Source organism: Maylandia zebra, linkage group LG20 (assembly GCF_041146795.1).
Source record: "Maylandia zebra isolate NMK-2024a linkage group LG20, Mzebra_GT3a, whole genome shotgun sequence".
NCBI classification, from domain to species: domain Eukaryota; kingdom Metazoa; phylum Chordata; class Actinopteri; order Cichliformes; family Cichlidae; genus Maylandia; species Maylandia zebra.
In genome coordinates, this window is record NC_135186.1 from 10,904,915 (window position 1) to 10,925,057 (window position 20,143).

At 41.6% G+C, this 20,143-nt stretch overlaps 1 protein-coding gene across 2 annotated transcripts in view; it reads right to left on the reverse strand.

Moving 5' to 3' along the window:
• The window catches only part of prex1 (phosphatidylinositol-3,4,5-trisphosphate-dependent Rac exchange factor 1), a 78,425-nt gene that overhangs the window by 46,120 nt on the left and 12,162 nt on the right, over positions 1 to 20,143 (reverse strand). For both annotated transcript variants that reach the window (XM_004572731.5, XM_004572732.5), the window contains exons 2-9: positions 14,838 to 14,903; positions 14,533 to 14,655; positions 7,606 to 7,710; positions 5,314 to 5,415; positions 5,032 to 5,193; positions 2,360 to 2,493; positions 1,941 to 2,056; positions 162 to 311 (exon numbers count right to left, since the gene is read on the reverse strand). In XM_004572731.5, the coding sequence (XP_004572788.3) occupies positions 162 to 311; positions 1,941 to 2,056; positions 2,360 to 2,493; positions 5,032 to 5,193; positions 5,314 to 5,415; positions 7,606 to 7,710; positions 14,533 to 14,655; positions 14,838 to 14,903 (958 nt within the window). The remainder of the gene's footprint in view (positions 1 to 161; positions 312 to 1,940; positions 2,057 to 2,359; positions 2,494 to 5,031; positions 5,194 to 5,313; positions 5,416 to 7,605; positions 7,711 to 14,532; positions 14,656 to 14,837; positions 14,904 to 20,143) is intronic.

The window sequence follows — 20,143 nt, forward strand, 5'->3', positions numbered from 1 at the left end:
TACAAACACAGTGAAACACGCCAACAAAGGGAAAACAGAGTCGCTCTCATACGCAGACTTTCTTGCAAAAGCACGATTACAAAATAAAAGGATTCTGGTTTGTCGCCATCTGCCCCACAAACTACACAGTAGAAATGTCCTTTTAGAAAAATGCCACTTACTCTCTCTTTGCTCCCGTTCCCTCAAGATGGCATCCAGCCACTTCTGCTTGTCCTCGGCGTTTTTGGCCATGCAGACAAACCACTTGTTTTTTGCTGTGTTGTGGATCTTCCAGCCATTGGTCACTGTGTAGTTGTTGCTGTGATAGTCCGCTGGGAAGCAAAAAGATGGAAGACTGTTAGGCTAAGGTGACCTCGCAGTTTTCTTTAAGGCTCAAAAACAATTCAAATGTTTACCTGTAACAGGAACCTCAAAGGTAAGTAAAGAAAGTAGTTACTGCAATCAAGTCACATGTGTAAAGTTAGCATTAAAGCTATCTTTACAGAGGATTTACAACCTCACGGGATGATTTACAAGCCAATTAAGATGACACAGAATGCACACTAAGAGTAGTGAAAGGACCGTTTTTTCACCGACTCGACAAAAATCGCTCCTCGTACCCCTTTCTAATTTTATCATCCATTTAGCTGCAGGTGAACAGCTACTGAATAATGAATGGCCGCTGGTAATGGAGTGCATTAGCTTCGTGCTCAAAGGTCATAAAAATAGATCAGATACTACAGATCACAGGGAGCAGAGCCTGCTGTTCCATGGGAGTTCGGGTGTTGAAACACACTCCCATACTGTGCCGAGACCCTTTTCAGCCACTCAGACGGAAAAGAGGGATTCTAGGAAAAATGATTTAAGTACCGGTATATGCAGTAGACCTATTGGGACAGCTACAGATTGCAAGTGAAGCGGTTCTTTTATCTCTTAATTTTTGCAAATGTGAAGACTTTTGCCCTAATTTTACAACAAATTACCTAAATGAATCAAATTTAAGTCACCTTTATATAACTGTGTGGCGAAAGGTTTCAGGTCACTTGATGCTGGTTAATTCCACTCCATCAAAGCTGTCAGCATTAGATAATCAGATAATCTGTGTTCTGAGACTTCACACATGTATGCATTTCCAATGAGGTAGCCCTAAGTTCTACGAATAAGGCCTGTTTTTCTTTGTGGTTTCCCTCTCAGCTATCTAAATGTGACAGCTAACATGCAGAAAAAGGTCATGTGAGCTTGCAAAATAAATTGCCAGCATAGAAGAGAGAGACGGAAAAAAAAAAAGAGGAAACGTGAGCGGAAGGACCGAGCGTTTCTTCATCAGGGGACAGCGAGTACCAACCCAGCATGGTGCCTCGCAACTAAACCACAAGAGCAAAGCACAGGGGTGACCGTATCACTCCAAGACTGCAGATGAGTCGCGCGATGGTATGATATCTCACCCTGAATGAGAGCACAATAATTTTATCACCTAGCTCAGGATTGTGTTTTTGCACTTGAGATTTTTATCGACACCTAAACCTATTCCTGCGTTGTTGACATCAAAAAGGTGGTATATGAGTTTGTGAGCTACATCCTGTTTGAAACTAGGCACACACATATGATACTCCACCCTAACTGTCAACAAAGTACCTGATTCATTTCCAATCGACAGTTTTTAAAAGGCACGGCTTTATGAACAAAGACCTGAAGTTTTTAAAAGGCACGGCTTTATGAACAAAGACCTGAAATCAAAAGCGAGCAGTGTATGCAAATAGCACCTCTACCGTTGAAATTTTCTACACTGGCTTGATTATTTACAACAAAAGAAAAGAAAAAGGGAACAGATAGAGAGACTGAGTTGCCTCATAAATAACAAGAACCTCGTGAGAAATGGTTCAATAAATACTCTGGAAGACTTAAATGATTGACAGCATATAGACGGTCTCGCAAGGTGACGCTGCTGGGCAAACACAAACCTGTTCCATCCTCCACATTTTCCACCTCCATCACCTCTGTGTTAATTCGGCCCCTGAACACATAGAGAGGCCCGTTGATAGACTTGGTCCTCTTGGTGGACTTCTTTCCAGAAACCCTGGGAAAAGGGACAAACACCGTGGTTACAGTCATCAGGGAAAACATCTGCTGATGCCAGTGCCGTGTGTCTGGAGGACATTCATATTCATAAAGTTGCAGGTATTGGAGCCAGCAGACACACGTAGGTGTTTTTGTTTTGCTTGCATGCTAAAGATGCGTCTACATTAGCAAGAATGTGGGCATTTGCTCTAATTTTCCACGTCTGGCTTCCTTACGCTGGTCTGCTAATAAAAATAAAAAAGGTCTGAATGATTTCTTGTTCTCACTGCTCTTGGCCCACGGTTTTGAAGGCCTCCCTTACCTGGACTTCCTTTTGCAGTAAACCAAAAGGTTATCGAACAGGAAGAAGACACGTTCTTGGATGTTGCCTGCTGAAATTTTCAGAAGATTTCCATGAAGCAGGAGCTCTGTGCAGATATCTGTCAAGTTGGTTCCCTGAAGAAGAAGAAGAAGAAGAAGAAGAAGAAGAAGAAACACAAGATTAAAAGGGAAGATTGGTCATGTGCTTCAGTGGCTGTTTATTTTATTAGAGGAGAGCATGGAAACTTTTAGTACTCCCAGTACAGCAGAACTGACAGCTGCAAAGAAAACACCTCTGCCTGCATCAAAACTTAAAGAGTTCACAACCTCATTGAAACAATATAAAATTCAACTTTCACACTCTGACCAGTTTGTTTTCATTCCTTCCTCAATGATAGGGAAGACTGAACACAGCTGCTCCACCCCCCTCCGCTCATCTTCATTTTTACATTTCTCCAGTTCAAAAATATAAAAATATGAACTGTGTGCTGATCCAAGCTGGGACAATTAGCCTCACGCTGGTTAGTCACTGAACTTGTGATGGGGGGGGGGAGGGAAACAAAACATATTTATTCTCCTTTCAGGATGCAAATGTTTGCACACAAACAGCTAAAAATACATCCCTACATATAAAAACACACCTATATAGATATAGGTAGATAATATATGGATAGAAGGGAATTTGTGCAGGGTATCTGGCACAAATCTGTGTACAGCAATCATGCCGAGCGAGGTTTAAAAACCGTTTTTAGAAGCCCAGCCCATTACAATGCACTTAAACAATAAGATGTAATGTGTTACTCTACCGCCAACCACTTTCACAGGGTGTGATCAGCTCTTACATAAAAAGCCGTTTCTCGTCAGCTATCAAATGGACCACAGCGCATTAAGACTGAAACGACTGTTTCTCTTAAAACAGTGACACAAACGTTATGCACTGAACCGACAATCTGTGTGTTAAACACAAGATTTTAGATTACACTTCCTGCACAAGACACGAATGACCAAATGTGAAACATTAATTGATCGAACTTAGCCTGGATAACGTTCTATAGAGAAGGCCTGAGGTCACACACAGCTCGCTAAAGCTGTCAAAACAAGGCTACCAAGTAATATAATAATAACTCTAAAAGACAACTCATTACTCATTGTTCAACAGATCGTTCCACTCCAAATCATCTGGAACTAAACACACCCATGTGTGGACACCTTACTCCCTTTAGCCTGCAGGATACCCATCACCCTCTGTCACGTCAGCCAACAGATCTGGGCTTTAGTGTCATCTTTGAAGTTTCTAACTCCAGTCTACCAGAGACTTGTGGAAACCCCCACAGTGGGCCACACCAACTCTTAAGCATTCATAATCGATTCTCATGATTACATATCTGTAATAGATGTGTATATCTCCAAAGTTCATAGAGAGAAAAATGATTTTTTTGAGCTTTTCTTGTGACTGGGCTTGGGGGAGGAGATCATGTTTCACGCTCAAGTTAAACTGCACCAGTCTGGGGTTTGCTGGGAATAGGTGCAGAGAAAGGCTGGACCTGTGTTTACGGCCACATGATGCATGACTCAGTATGCAAAGGGTACACATGCGTGCACGTGCGTAGTGAATCCAAGCAGTAATGCGTTGCTACAACCAGGCTGGAGGTGATTAGCCTTTGAGAGTGGCTGGAGAGAGGAAAGAAGAGCGAGACTAATGCTGTTAGGTTGAAGGCTCTACAGGGGGCAAGGTCAGAGTAAAGTGCCTTTCCATGACTCCTTTTTGTGTTTAGAGGAAAAGAAAAAATTTAAATCAGAACAATCTAACACAGGGGACAATTATTATATTTAGGAATTAAACTAGAAATCATTTAAATTATCCATTATCCTACATCGATGATGTAAAAAAATAGTGAAAATGTTTCTTGCATGTTTCAATAGCAGACTGACTCATTTAACCAACGGCACAAAACTGAAAGTTGTATCGTTTAAAATATTTTAAACCTTAATGCAAACTACTTCTGTACATTTGAGAGTTCACGAAACTCACTGAATAATTTCTCAGCATCTTCTGCCATCCTGATTGGCTAACTACATCAGCACCACTTCCTGAGGTCTATAAAGGACGTGGGACATTAGAGTGGTTAAAGCTTAACAGTGAAAAACATAACTGATAAGCTGAAAAACCATTTGTTGTTTTTCTTTCTATTTTTCCAGAGGCACAGCTATCATATCAGAGTCAAACTGCAACTTCTTTCAGAGGGAATGGCAGGTTTTGGCAAGCAGATAGTGGGATGTCCCAGTGGGGCCCCTTCTCTGGTTCCATCCCTCAGTTTTGTCTTTTCTCTCCTCCAAAAGGTCCTACCACATCACCATCCCAGTACATGTGAGACTGAAGCCCTGCTGCTTAGGTCTCTTCTGATTGGGCAGCAAGCCCTCTGGCATCCCCCTCGGCACCCTGTGTGGGTGGATTGTCCCAGTGGTGCCCGCTAAGACAAGGCCTCTGTTGTGGTGGGTGAGGGAGGCGTGAAAAATTCACTGGACCCTTCACACGGCTCTCAAGCCCTGTCTGTGGCCCCTGTGCTTAAAGCAGTGATTTGGCTACAGCGGAGTTTAACTGTTAAGATAGATGAGGATAGCAGAGGTTGAGGTCTTTCTCAAACATGTCGATGAACATGTCTTTCTCCTTACCTCCCATCCTTCGATGTGGGACTGCAGCTGTTCCAGGGCCTCCAGTTTCTCCATCTGCCTTTTAGTCTCATTGATGTTGGAGCAGACGGCCTTCATGGCCTGCAGAGCCTCCTCCACCGCCGGATAATCTGCATGCTTCTTGGGAGTCCTCTTTAGCAGCTCCTAAGACGAGGAAGATGGAGGTTTTAAAAATAAGAGACGCTGGTCTCATCACAGACCTGTTTCTGATTATTATTATTTGATGTCAGGGTCAAGTTTCTTATTGTAGCAGGTGCACAGTACCTTCAGCAGCAGGGGGTACTTGCAAATCCTCTGAATGGGAGTGAGGAGGTAGCCCTCCAGGGGAATATCTGTGCTTTTCTTCCCTCCAAGCAACATACAGTGCTTAAGAAGAAAGGAAAATAAAGATTATTAATAACCTCCCCCACCAAAAAAACAATACATGTTAATGCACATTGTTGTATAAATGATTATGTGTCTAAACATCAGGTTGAAAAATCTTGGTGTAAAGCAAAAACAAAACATGCTTCTCTTCATTTTTTCTATTTTAAACTTATGTTTTGTTTTTTTGGGAGGTGGTTTTGTGCAAAGTTAAACATCCGTCTGGTTTTGCTTCACTCAGAGGAAAGCAAGGTTGAAATGTTGCTACATTTCTTCTGCTTCACTAGTGGAAACACCCTCAAAAACATCCCCTCTTTTCACCAAGGATCACTTTGAAACCTCCGTAACGTCACCTCATTCCACAGAATATTTGGGCTTTGAAAAAAAGACCCCCTAAGCAGCTGAATATAGGTGTTTTCTTTAAGAGTAAAAGGGAAAAAAAAGCAGTTACAGTTACAGTCATGGTTTCTCTATGCTTGATATTTTTTTGCTAGAGTGCATCCTGTCAGGATGGGAAGAGAGATCAAAAGCAGCCATGCCGATAAACCACTAGTGTTTATCAGTGGGTAGAAATGTAAGAGATCAGTTTAGAGCTAAATAATCTCCTCGTAAAACCCTTCTAGCAGGAGGAGTCGGTGCAGAGGGTTAGGCTTTTTCCAGTAGCATTTTTGATGGGAAAATGTGCAACTTTGGAATTCCACAAATTCCTAATGTGTTAAACACTTGCCCCTCGCCACTTCTCGCCCACACCGCCGCTCCTATACAGACTTTCTCATGCTTTCATTCCCTCTTATCTTTTGCTTATTTGTAATCTGCCAGCTTAAAAGCCAGAATTCCCTCTTCTCTTCATTCTGACCTCCTTCTTGCTTTCACTTCACTTTTCTCTGTAGTCTTCCAATGCAATTAGCACTTGCAGTTTCTGGGTACAATTTCAGAAGCTCTCTCAGTTGTGTGATTAAATTTGGATGGAAACTGTGTAATCCAGAAAAAAAAATCCAATGGGATTAAACATAGCTGGGGGAAAAAGCTAATGGCAATACATATTATACTGCCTTTAAATTACCATGAAAATGATTTGTAGCAGTTAACAAAATAACAAACTGACAAATGTAGATGCAAAACTTGAGTCTCTTCTAAATATAATTTTAAAAGCTTCCCATATTTTCTACGCCGGTACCTCACGCACGTTCAAATCTCAGTGACTCCGTGTCGTTTCTGTTTTGCTGCTTGTTGCTACACCAAACATGTGAGCTCATCCGACAATTTGAGATGACAAAGCAGGTCTGACAACCACTTTAATACAAAAGCAGATGTTGTGCAGTGATTTTATTTTGGATTCGTTATTGTGGCGCTAGACCCAACTAATCAATTGTAGCATGACACGGCCAGGAGGAGGATGTGGGGGGCAGTGGCGTGGGGGTGGGGGGTGCAGCGCAGCACAGCAACAGTGATCCTACTTTTTCCCACTCCTGTGGCTCAGAATAAAACCATGGAAGCAAACCATCAGGCAGTGACAAACGTGGGGCTTCAGATCTCTTGGCCAATCCCAGAAAGGCTGCCAACTCTCCACAGCTGGCTGGCCCAGGATCTGCACATGATTTCAGTGGCTGGACCCCAGCTCAAAGGCCTTCCCCCCTTTTCCCCATTCTAAAGTTGATTGTCCAGGGCCCAAAGGTTTGAGTGTCAAAACACGGAAACAGCTGGCAGTGGAAACACTACGAGACCAACAATGCATTAAAGTGACCTTGATGCTGGTCGCATCCTGTCCGCACAGGAGGAAACATTTGACCTCATTTCGGTTTCTGCCCTTTATTCAAGTGTTAACATGGAAGTGCAGGTGATATGAATGAAGGAGAAAAAAAAGGGGCGGATGATGAAGAAATAAGCAAGATGAGGCTCTTGGGAGGAAAGAAATGTAGGGCAACGGAAGAAGGCAGGGAAATATACCAGCAAGAAAATAGGATGTATTATGGGACCAAAAAAGGATGCATGAAACTCATGAGGCATACAATACTGGAAACTTTTTTTTGGAAGATTTTATTTTTTCATTATTAATAATTATGAGGAAAGAAGTTAGAGTCATAACGAGAAAGGGAAGGAAGGCAATTAAATTTTAGAAGCAAGGCAGATTTGATGACTCGAGGAGCGTGCAAGGACAGGACAAGTCAGAGGAGAGGAGCACTGGTGTCTTACCAGTAGGAAGGTCCTTATGTCGGGGATCTTGTTCAGCTCCATGAGAAGCCTCAACGCCTTTTCATGGTTACTGCAGTACTCGCCGTATACTGAGAAACTGTCCCTCTGCAAAAAAATAAAATAAAATAACAGGTTCAGGGTTGTATGCCAGGGACTTTGTAGCCAATCTGACTAACTACTGCACACATGATCAATCTACCAAGACAAAGACACTTGACAGCAGAAACTGGGCCTTCAGTTGATGCTTTAGTAGTAATGTGTCAACACACTGTTTATATCACATCAATAACTGAAGCTACACAACAAGGAAATTAAGCAGAGCATTTGCCCCTCACTGCTCTTTCCTCCAGGCTTTCAAACAGGGCTAGTATTTAGGCAGACAACAATGCCGAGGGCACGCAGCTCAGCTGTCAGTACATCATCGAGTCATGCTGAGAACTCTCAGAAAGCAGCATGAGGTTTTGTTGTGATAAAACCAATTAGTTTAATAGCGCGTGCACACATACGGAGAACAACACGCTTTAGAACCGCTTTTTTCTGTTGTAATGTAAATATTGGAGCTAATGGCGTGTGTCTCTGCAGCCATAAGGGCCGTCATTATTCTGTTCGTTATGCTTTGTGTCGTTACCCTGATGAAAAGTGAAGAGTAAACAATGCATATGAAAAATGTTTAATTATTATTATTACAGGAGAATGACTCTGCATTTAAAAATCAACCTATTTTTTATTTACAAATATATTCGATTTCAAGTTTAAAGGGGAGTGGAATAAGTCTTTCCAGTTGGGTGCAACATACACGGTACAAGCCCCGCCGATTCAACAGAATTTGTAAATCATTATAACATAATGTAACGTAGTAAACCACAAGAAAAGAATGTAAATAAAATTCTCTTTATGGACCATAGTGTCCTGTATTTAAACAAGTACAAAATCTCTTATCATGAATTACACACATATGATTTGAGAGTAGACAGACTGGTAAAAAGAGACACATCAACAAACGCAAACTGGAAATATTGTCTTCTGAGATGACTTCAATTAAATGTAGGTGGTTTGTAATTAAGCGTAGATGACATGGATTGCAAAGGGACCAAACGACTACTGCAGAAATACTTTCAGAACTATTTCACTCGTGAAGCAAAAGCATTCATCGACATCCTTTGTCACACTTCTCTTTTCAAAAGTAGCATGCGTCATAGGGGAAATTAATAAATAAACTACATACAAGATATAACAGTTCCTCTTTTTTTTTTTTAAGATTATAGCATCACTGTGTAGCAATGCAAACACACACCATAATGCAGAAGCTTCTGTCGGGTTGCCATGTTCTTTTCTTTACAATACGTAATTCAACACTTGGGCTGGTGGATACACAGTGTCCTGTGAACTGCATTATTTATGCAACACACTGTAGACAGCAGCATACACACTGCATCACAGCTGAAGTCAAACTTACACCCTGTAGCTTATAAACATCTCATGTATTCTTGGGAGTGTTGTAGTAATTGGGATGTGAAACTTTGTGCACGGTGGGGCCTGATGTTGAGGTCTAGTGAGTGAAACCGTCACTTGAAACAGTCTTGTAAGTGAAATCCAAAACTGCAGGTGTGTGGACGCCACTTTCAGCCTTAACTGACGTGCAGTTGCCTGAAGGTGTTCGCATTCACATCTGGCCAGGCTACAATGCAGCAAAAGAATAAACAATACTCAGTCACTGATGGCACCTTTCAGATAACAAAGGCCTGCAAAACCAACTTCCTGTAGATGCGGATGTGCAATACACCCATGCACGTGGTTTTGCTCCCACACACATACACAGCTCGCCACTCAGTGTGCATGTGCCTGTTTTTACACCCCCCACCCCACCAAAAAAAACAAAAAAACAAACAAAACCACTGGCGGTGACAGACAGCACCAGCCAAACAAAGCTAACAGCTCTTTTTATAGAACCCCTCTCTACTCCATCTTATTCCCTTTGACCAGGGAGCTGAAACTCTTTTGTAGATGTTTACCACAAGTAGGCTGCACAGTGTAAACGGTGGGGATCTTTTAACCACACAGGGAGGACCACAAACACACCCAAAGCCACTTTTTGCAGGGGAGAACTGTACTACTGGGAGCAGCAGCTGGGTTGGCATATGGTGTGAAACCCCAGATTCTGTCAAACTGACTTAATACAGCACGCAGCTCAAGAAATCCTTTTGGTGTGCTTGTTCACACATACTGTATTCAACAGTGGCACAGTAACAAGGGCTATTACTATTGCTACTAACTCTACTACACATGCCAAGAGTTCTAATCATGACAGGATAGAATTAAAATCAACTGGGTTGTACAAAAAGCCCACGGGGAAAGCAATGCCTCGAGTTAATTAACTGAATTAACACTGAAACAGCACAACAGTAATGATAAACACTCACACACCAAAGAGCAGTGACTGAATTTACTCCTGTTTTGGCCTTCTCAATGTTTTTTTTTTCCTTTAGTTACTCAGATAAGGCGATGTGTTCTAGATTGCTAAAAAGCAGTGATCAGAGCATCGTAGAGTCACTGCATCTTGTGGATAACGTACGGTTATAGCTTCTGAGCTGCTTGGGATGTACATCCTAACTCCAACCTCTATGCAAATTCAATTCAATGTTATTTATACAGAGCAAGATCATTATAAAAGTCTCCTCAAGGTGCTTTAATACAGAGAAGTAATCAATAATAGAGAGAAAACCCCAATCAGACAACCCCCTGCCTTTTAAACAGGAAGCAGCTGTGGCATTAAAACAGTATCAAAGTCTGAACTCACATCATCATAAAACTATAAGACTGTGCCCATTTGCTTGCAGAGCCTGCCCCCCCACAACAACTACACTCTGTCAAATCTGAGCATATGAGCATCGTCCCTCCCATCCTCACTCTCACATGAATTTCTTCACAATGTGATGATTTTTGTTGAATCAAAATCGAATCGCTTTGCGCAGCACAATGGGAGTTCGTGATTCTGTTTGCTTTGCGGCGTACTATTTGGCAAATCTTGCTTGCCTTGTAGATTTATCAGTTATCTGATACACTGATTTTCAGTTGGGCTGTGCTGAAGCGGCCTTTCATGTTCTGTGCTTGGGCATTAAGTCCAACAAGATCAACTGAACTGTTCCTTAGCTCGCTTTTTCAAGCCCACAACGGTCAAACAAACTGGATTTGGGGGATTAAACACGCTGTGTGAGTACATCCTAAAACTAACTCAGCATTGTTCAAAATGTTCAACAATGTTTTGTTCTCCAAAAATATACATACGTCGTGTTAGGCTTCATAAATTGTCCGATTGAAACGTGAACAGCATAAAATTTAAGAGTTTAAGCATAGGAAAAGTAGCAGCATGACCCTAACCACCAACTTAAAACATCCAAAGGCTTTCCTTCAATACCTGTAACATGAGCACAATATGAATTCTGCTGGTCTGCTGCCAGGTAAAGAATATAGAACAGAATAATTAGCAATCTGAAGGTGGTGTTAGGGAAGCCACTATATAAGTTTGCAATATATAACTATTTTTGCTCTCATTGCTATGTGCAATGAAACCCTTCTGCTCAACCCTTCTGCATGCCTCTGTGCAACTCCAACTATGCTTCTAACTGAGGCAAACTCTCAGGTATTTCCTTTCCTCAGATGACAACAACATAGTCGATTCAGGTACCTGTAAAGTAGCTTATAAGCCTAAACCGGCGCCAAAATGTGACGCTTTAATTTCTACTCCAAAAGACTGAAAAACATCACTTGTGCCCAGAATAGCACAAAGATTTTGGGTGTTCCTTTGATAAACATAAGTCTTTATTCGAATCCTTCATCCCTGGAATGTTATTCTGGAGACTAAATGAGAGAGTAGCATCACACACACTGAGGAATCACATTGAGTCAAAGCAGAATGGGTGTAGTTCAGCGAGGTCAGAGCATGCATAATGACACGACTGTTGCTTCTTGCACAGCACTCGCATATACATTCCCTGAAATAGAGCAAATATTGACGTCTCTGATTTCTCCTCTGACATGAGTCACTTTTTCACCTCTGCACAGTTTAAATAATTCTCAGAATACCGTGATCTTTAAACAAGGGATTAACAAGTGTGTGTGTGTGTGTGTGTGTGTGTGTGTGTGTGTGTGTGTGTGTGTGTGTGTGTGTGTGTGTGTGTGTGTGTGTGTGTGTGTGTGTGTGTGTGTCTGGTCAAAAGAGGAAGGAGACATTCATGTTAGCCTCTAGTTAGTAAGATAAATAACAGTTGGTCAGAACTGCACAATGTTTTATTTCATTCACAATTTTATGACATCAGTGTTTCGGTTAAAGAGATTTATTTTTTATTTAATTCGACATCAAAGAGTATTCTTTTTCTTTCTTTTAAAGCCTTCCAAACCATCTTGGCAACATCTGACTTTGAAAAGCAATGAATCTTCCAGTTTTTCATCCCTAGCTGTGAGTGGCAGACCTCCTTGTGGAACAATGCGGGGGGGTTAATAAAATCCCAGTCATGGTGTTGACCTCTGATCGAGGTCAAGGGCCACGGCTGGAGGGTGCCAGACGGGGCCAGCCGATTGGCTGAGAGGTGTGAGTGCTGAAGGAGACAAAGGTCGTGGCTTGGTGAGGGAGGTGTAATGGATATGCAGCAGGAAAAGGTGGAGTGTGGGTGGCTCAATGCTTCAAGAGAAACGCACACACAAAGAGAGTGGCAAATACTATCACGCACGAATACATGCAGAGAGTTTAAATAAAGATGAACGGGAACAACAGCAAGAAAACGCAAAGCATTAGTAATTCAGTACTCCTCAGTATGTCATTTATAAATCCAGATATCTGCTATTGTTGCACCATGTACAGATATCACTGCTATATATGGTATAACTATGTACAGCTACTAGTTCACTGACAGTAATAATCATAATAACATCTGTATTTATAAGCAGCATACTTAGGAGGAGTAATGCTGTATAAATGATGAATGAGGCACTTGCTAATACCTTAGTAATGCTCAAAACATATTTTGCTTTGGGGCAAATCTTTGTTTTGTAATCATTTGGCTTTAGTCTTTGTGGATTTCATTAGCAATCAAGAAAATGCATGGAGTTATACGTCTTTGAAGCGAACACTCTGGTTTTCAATAAGTGCATTTTCTAGCTATTCATACCTGTTTCATTGTATTTGTATAATGTATAATGTTATAATCTTACACTATAAATGAGCAGAACAGGTAGCCGTTTCAAAATGTGAGTTTTTCCCCCCAGTATTTATAGATTAACTGTCTAATCTCTTCATTGAACACGAATTATCCACTCCCCTTCACCAACTAGTATAGCTGCAGCTCCCATCTGTCCAAATCTTTACAGACAATTAGCACAACTTCCAGATGGGCAAAAATTCCCTTTGCTATCAAATATGAAATATGGTTACAGTCCTCCCTGTGTTGAAAATGTCCAGAAAAGTGTTACCACAAAACATCATGATGTCCCGGCAAAGTTGTCCTTTCCTGTGCTTCAGTCCGAGGGAGCTAAAAAAGTCTCTGCATATACATCAGTCTGCCCATGGAGAAATTAAAAAAGAACAATAAGCTCCTTTAATCAATTTCCCACACTCACGCTCCGTCTGACAAACCAAATGACTGTCACAGCTCACACATGTGTGAGAACATATTCTGATAAGCCACTTCAGCAGCTTCCTGCAGAAGTTATTAAATGTCATCCACACTGCAAGCAGGTGGCAGATCAATTGCAACTGATTATAATTAATTATTATCAGGTTGTGGTTAAACTCAGTGAAAAGCCTTCAGTTGATCCAAAATGCTGGAGTGAGAGTACTGACAGAGAGCATATTTCTCCCATATTGGCGTCTCTTCATTGGCTCCCTGTTAAATCCAGAATCAAATTTAAAATCGTTCTCCTCCCTCTTATAGAATATCAAATAATCCGATCTCAAAGACCTCAGAGTACCCCCAATCACCCCAATAGAGCACTTTGTGTTGAACTTTGAACTGATCTGATTGTGAGATGATTTCACCAAAAACAGTTGGTGTGTTGTATGGACAGAGACTGGAGTCTAAATACAGTTATCAGCCACAAAATCTGCTGTGAAGGCAGGATTTATTAATTGTTGGGTTTACTCCTTGGAAAGTCACCAAATACTGGCTGCAGCTGGATTTTTGCAGCTGGATGGAAAAAATGTCACTCTGCTTCTGGCGATACTGTCGTGTAAGCTGGTGGAGCAGAGAGCCCTGATAGAATACCTAGGTGATGTATTTAGTGCCTCAGTGAAAGTAAAGTCAAGATAGTTTATCAGAGAGACACAAACAGAGACCCAGAGAAGAAGCCTGAGATTGAGTGCTACCAGCAGAAGCATTGTCCCCTCTCTGAGTGACACACCATCTCTTCCTCCCCGGACACAGACTCTTCTTTGTTTGTTTCCTCAGGCCAAATGAGTTCAAACTGAGTGGAGCGGGGTGGGTGGGGTGCAGGATTGTGTACTGGGGTTGCAGAGTTGAGAAGAATATGGAGGGATGGATTGGTAAAAAGTAGGAGATGTTAGCAAAGACTGATGTAGAGAAACTGAAGGAAGACAGACTGTTTTTGCCTGACAGGATGCAGGTCAGTTCTGTGAAGGTGGAAAACGCAACGGGTTGGGTGGGGGTAGAGAATGTGTATTGGTGAATAGGGAGTCCAGGAGATGGGAGGAGTGTTTCATGTGAGAAAGAGAGCATTAAAGGGTATTTCCACACAAGGCTTTGCACGCTTTCCCTGCATCTGTGGTTACGGGCAGTCCATGAAAAGAGCTTATGTGTGTGTATCTGCATGGAAGAGGCATTCAGGCATCCAACTTCTCCTATATGCATGCCTACGAGCTTGTGCCTGTAACAGTGTGCAGTTTTACGAGAATCTTTTTGTGTGTCCTGCACTTACAAACTGGAGGAACACATGTCCCAGTGCATGGTGAGGCTGAGGTTCAGGCAACAGGCTGTATTCCACTGCAGACAACACCCCCTGGTGCAGCTTAAGGATGTCCTCGATATTTGAAAACAGAATCTATAAAATGAGAGGATGATGTAAAGGGAGGGGACATAGAGAAGAAGGGAAGGAAAAGAGCAAAGAGGAGACCACAGAGGAGCACAGAGATGAGGGAAAAGTAAAGACATTAGTGACCAATTAGCATTTTCACATGGACGATTTCTGACATTTTGATATTTGCAATAAAAAGCTGGCCATACCTTGACATGTTCAGGTGAGAGACACTGTTGGTCGTCTGGAGTTTGTCTGATTCTGTGCAGAAATGCCTGAAGAGGAAACGAACACAAAACGGGTTTAAAAACAATGCGCCACACTTTACTGTCAATAAGGCAGACGGCTAAAGCATGTTCATCAGACATGTCAAAATAATTTTACATCGTTGATCTTAAATGGGTCAGACCAGGGTAGCTATTAAAAAACGTTCTTTACTAAGAAAAACTAAGAAAAGTTCTTTATCAACAGGAAAAGTTGCAAAACTTAAATTAAACACTCCTTTACATTTTCCAAAGCTGTCCAGTTCAACAGCTTACAGTCTTCGTCAGACAGATTCTGCCCTCCTGGCCTTATGTTTGATACCCCGAATGTACATCTATGAATATATATAAAAATGGAAGAGAATATCTGGAAATCGTTAGTCTCTTTAGGTTTTGGTAATCATGCACCATCACTTGTGCATGCAAAAAGTGGTCTGGAAGTGGAAGTCCAGCTTCCCTCTTGGGACTGTTTTAAATTTAGGATATAGGTGATCTTAGCTTTGAGGAAACAGATACAGTGCAGAAAGATTCATTGCATTAACATAACCACACGAGCCTTTGAACAGAAAACCACATTTACTCTTACATGCTTCGTGAAAATGTCTTTTCAGGTACCAAACAGACATTTTGGGGCTGTTTCATTGTCCCTTGGGTCTAATAAGACAAGACGTGTTTTCCTTTTACACTTAAAGCCTCGCTGTATGGATCCTAAAGCGCCTGAGCATTCAACTGTAAGACATCCTCCAAAATGAACTGTTTCACTGTTGCAGTGTCTACGCACAGCACTACACCAACATGGCTCATAATAAGGCTCGTGTCAAGTTGAGCTTTGCTTGCGTGTGCAGCTCAGTTTTTGTGTGTGTTAGTGCCTGCCAATCAGATCCTGACTTGGGGGGAAAAAAGAAAAAAAAATGGTGAATAGAAGGGAAGTGAATCTGCAAACAGTTTCTTTTATTCTCTCTTCCCCATTTCTCTGTCTATTGCCCTGTGTCCGACAGGCTTAACCAGCCTCAGTCTGACTGCCCTTCAGACGCCAATACTGGGATATCAGAAAGGAGATATGCATCCCCGCACCGACGAATAAAACTATCCCGAAGCCTACTTCATCAACCCGGCTCCTGCTGTTGTGTCTGCCTGCATTTCATTGCCTCAGATTTAGAAATTGATAGCTTTCCATGTGAATCAAGGGCGTTACAAAGAAGTCCTGGGTTAAGTGAGACTACTGCTCTAAAAAAGAAAAGCCTTCGCCCGATACTTTTGGTACAAAAGTATGACACCATGATCCTTATGCATGCCAACAATGTCATGTTAAAAGGTGCCGCTTCTACGTGTTTGCTTTATGGTTCAAGTTGTGAGATCCAGTGTCGCCCCAAGACGAGCACAATGGATCAATAAATAATGCATGATTCTAGTAAAAAAGGTTATAGGACATTATCACTAACAGTGCCAAATGCCAATGCAGTAAATGTTTCATTGCAGGTTGCAAAGCAATACTTTCTTCCATCCAAAGTTATGGTTAAAGATAGACAGCAAACACAGATAGAGAGGAGGAAAACACAGCATCTCTGGCTTTTGCAGGGATTAAACTGAGGATTGGTTGCTAAATGCATTTTAGCTTATCTGGTATAGAATTATAACACTTTGCTTTAATATCACCCCCATAGCAAAATATGTCTACGATCTAAATGCATAATCAAGGGAAAAAAAGATTTTAGCTACAGCAAAATATCGACTAAAGACACAAAAGATTTTCCCTATAAAATCTCTAATAACCTGACCACCAGCACTGAATATGGGCTGCTTTTGATGCTCAGTACTCAAAATGCATTAAACATTCAGCATTAGGTGCAATCCGACGCTAGAGTTGTCAGGTTGAACATGCTCCACTAAAGAAAATAGTCCCTATGAAACCTAATGACACCTTTGTAACACAAACTGCCTAAATAACTACATATGTTAAGTAACAGGATCAGTTTTTGTAATTTAGGTGAAGTGTGTCATTTATAGAAAACCTTTTCACGCTCCCTGCAGTTCCACATAGCACCAGTTACAGAAAGTCACTTCCCATAATTAAAGACTGACACTCCTAATCAGACGTTTGCTCTAAAGACAGAACCCAGCCAACCAAGCAGTCAGGCAGCAATTTTATAATTTCCTCTGCCTTTTTTTTCTGTTTCTGCCTCTCTTTACTAGCTTTTACGTAAGTCGTACCAAAAATAGAAAGCACGGCTCCTCAGCAGTGAGCTGTGACCTCGCTAATTAAGACCAGTATTAAAGGGAAGCGGTAGTTGTCATGTTCTCGACTGTTTTTTTGTTTTGTTTTTTTGGGAGGGAGCTGATTGTGCTTGAGGCATACACTAATTAAATCTCCCATATGGCAGCTTGTACCGTGTCCACACTGTAGGAGTCACTCAAGTGAGTGATTGCTCCCCAGCAGAGGATACGAGACAGGCAGGAAACAGAGCTTTTCCTCAGTCGCTTTCAGACAGGGTTAGCGCTGAGTGAGGGTGTGGCGGGTGAAGAAAAGAGCCAAGGAGGCAAAGGGTGAAAACAGAACAAACAACAACGAGCAAGGGGACAATGGTGGAGGAGACGGTGAGGTGTAAAGTATCTGTTATTCATGTATTCCTCTGTGACAGCTACCATCCAGGCAGGAATCACTCCTTTAACAAATGTGCCACACAGATGTGGTGAGACAGGAATCAGCAGGGAGGATGGTAGGAAGAAGGAACAAAGAATTCCTTTCAGTCAAAGTCTAACCCCAACAAGGACAGTCTCCCCCAGAGTTGTATTGGCTGTCTTCATTGTTCCATCACAAAAGAAGACAGGTTTATTTGGAGAGAAAATTGTCTCTCTCCGTCCACCATCATGACTAAGGCAGGCTACAAGGAAGCCAGAATACAGGACAGTGCAGAGCATAAACTGAGCATGCACCCCAAGCATGTCCAAGTTTACTCAAACTGAGACTTTTACGCAGTTTGTACAGTAATTTTTTTCAGCGCGTGATTGAAATCAGAAACAGGAAATTGCCCCAGAGAAAGGTACTATGGGTGTAATTGGAAATGTGTTGACATCTGATGGACAGCAGTTCATTGTGCACAAACAGCCAAGTATCATAATTGGACAAACCACAGTCTGGGCTTATTTTCATATTTGACTATTTATTGGGCCTTTCCACTAATGACCACCAGAGACTGTAACTTCCTGCCAGTCACGCTCAAGCAGAAGTTAGAGATACTCTGACATCATTTGTTTCAACTTCCTCTGCAATCGAAATAACTTGATGTATGACAAGTTATGAATGTTATTGGCTTTGTCACTGTGAAAGATCCAATATTTCTCCTACCGTAAAATAAGCAGATGTGACTGCACTTTTAGAAGGCTCTCAGCATATTACAAATCATGCACGATTTGCATAGAGAGGACAATATCTCAGAGCATTACGCACATGCACACAAACTGGAAATACGATACGTATATTGACGAGACCCGCTCTTTCCACAGAACGCAGTTAAGCCAGTTGTTTACGAACACTGTAATTCTACTCTACACCACTGTGTGCAGTTGTTGTGCTCATTACTGCTTAATTACCAAACTCAGAGACGGCAAGATGCGTCTGATGGTCCTTGTTTACTTTCATATCGCCATCTCCATCTCAGGTGACCTTATCTGTCTCTCCTCTGACATCAGCACGTCATCATCAGCAAGGCGAGGCATGTGTGTGTCTGTGTAATCCTGTTTAGTGGAGGATCAGACATTGATGAATAATATTTTCTTGACTGATGAACAACAACAATAACCCTGCCTGCACTGGCTCGGGCTGACAAGTCTGTGTTTAGATGTCTGAAATCTGAGTCAGTTCACTATGAATTTGATAGAGATGGAAAAGGACATGACGGTGTTTCAAAAGCTCGCCAACAAATTAAAAACAGTAGGGGGATGAAAAGAGGGAGTGCAGTGTAGCCTCCCCCGCACTGGTTTTCCTGTGTAGATTAGATGGCGCACCTTCTTACGCTTCAATACCTAAAAATAGCAACGATATCAATCAGTGTGTTAATAATAGTTGGTCATATGGGACACAGACTCAGTTTTGTGATACTTCTGGACTCATAACACTGAGTCAGACTGGCTCGGAGGAGGGCTCAGCTGCAGCACAGAGCACAGCGAGGATATTGCACATGATGCCACAGGGGTGAACGGCAGTAAGGGAAAGCTGCTCGTGATGCAATCCCACAGGAGACAAGTAACACAACCAGAAGCTCCTTGGCAAACCACAAAGTAGCTGCCAAGCACACTGATGCAGCATTGTACCCACTGACATTTCATTATGATATATACTGGAAACTCCAACATCCTCCATACAGGAAGTAGTTGAAAGTCATTCTCAAAGTGTATCATCACACTGTGAACACATCTTTGTTTTTTTGATTTTTTTTTTTTACATATATATGAAATTCTTGGCAGTTAGACATTTAAAAATCCACACTGCTGTTATGCAAACTTTGCAGAGTCTCTTATTATATTGCTCAAGTTTTCTTTACTATTGCTCAATCATTATTAAAAACTCTTTTTGGGGTTTTTTCTCCCTATTGGGCCTCAAAAGCCCACACTGCTTCTGAAAGTACTTAGAGAAACTCAATACACAGGAAAATGTCAGCTATTATTAAAATTTCTTAGCTGTGACTCTTTACAGGGGTCGAAAAGAGCCGCTGTAGTTCAAGCATGACAGTTATGTTTATTGCTTTGGAATTTAAATAGTGAGAGTCAAACGAAAGCTTTATTAATTAGCTGCACAATGAGAGAAACCAAATACAGTCGTGTCATAAAGTTTTCACATCGCTGTTCGCAACTTTGTGAAAAACCCAAGTACATCCTTGCTGCTTTCATAGGAAGTAAGAGAGTATGTAGCTGCCAGGTGCTGCTAAACAAATGCACTTCTTTCAGGTATGTGCTAACACAATACCACAATGTGGTAGGAATGGACATCCCAACAAATTCACCTCAAGGTCAGACTGTGCACTGCTCAGAGAAACCAGAAAAAAATAAAACAAGAGACTCTAAAGGCCTCAGTTAGCACAATCAATGTGAAAGTTAATGACAGTACAATTAGAAAACAGATAAACAAGTATGGCATGCTTGGAGAAAGTCACTTTTCTGTAAAAAGAACATAGCAGCATGGCTTAGGTTTACAAATAAACAAACAAACCACAAAACTTCTGGAACAATGTCTTTCGGACAAATGAGGGCAAAGT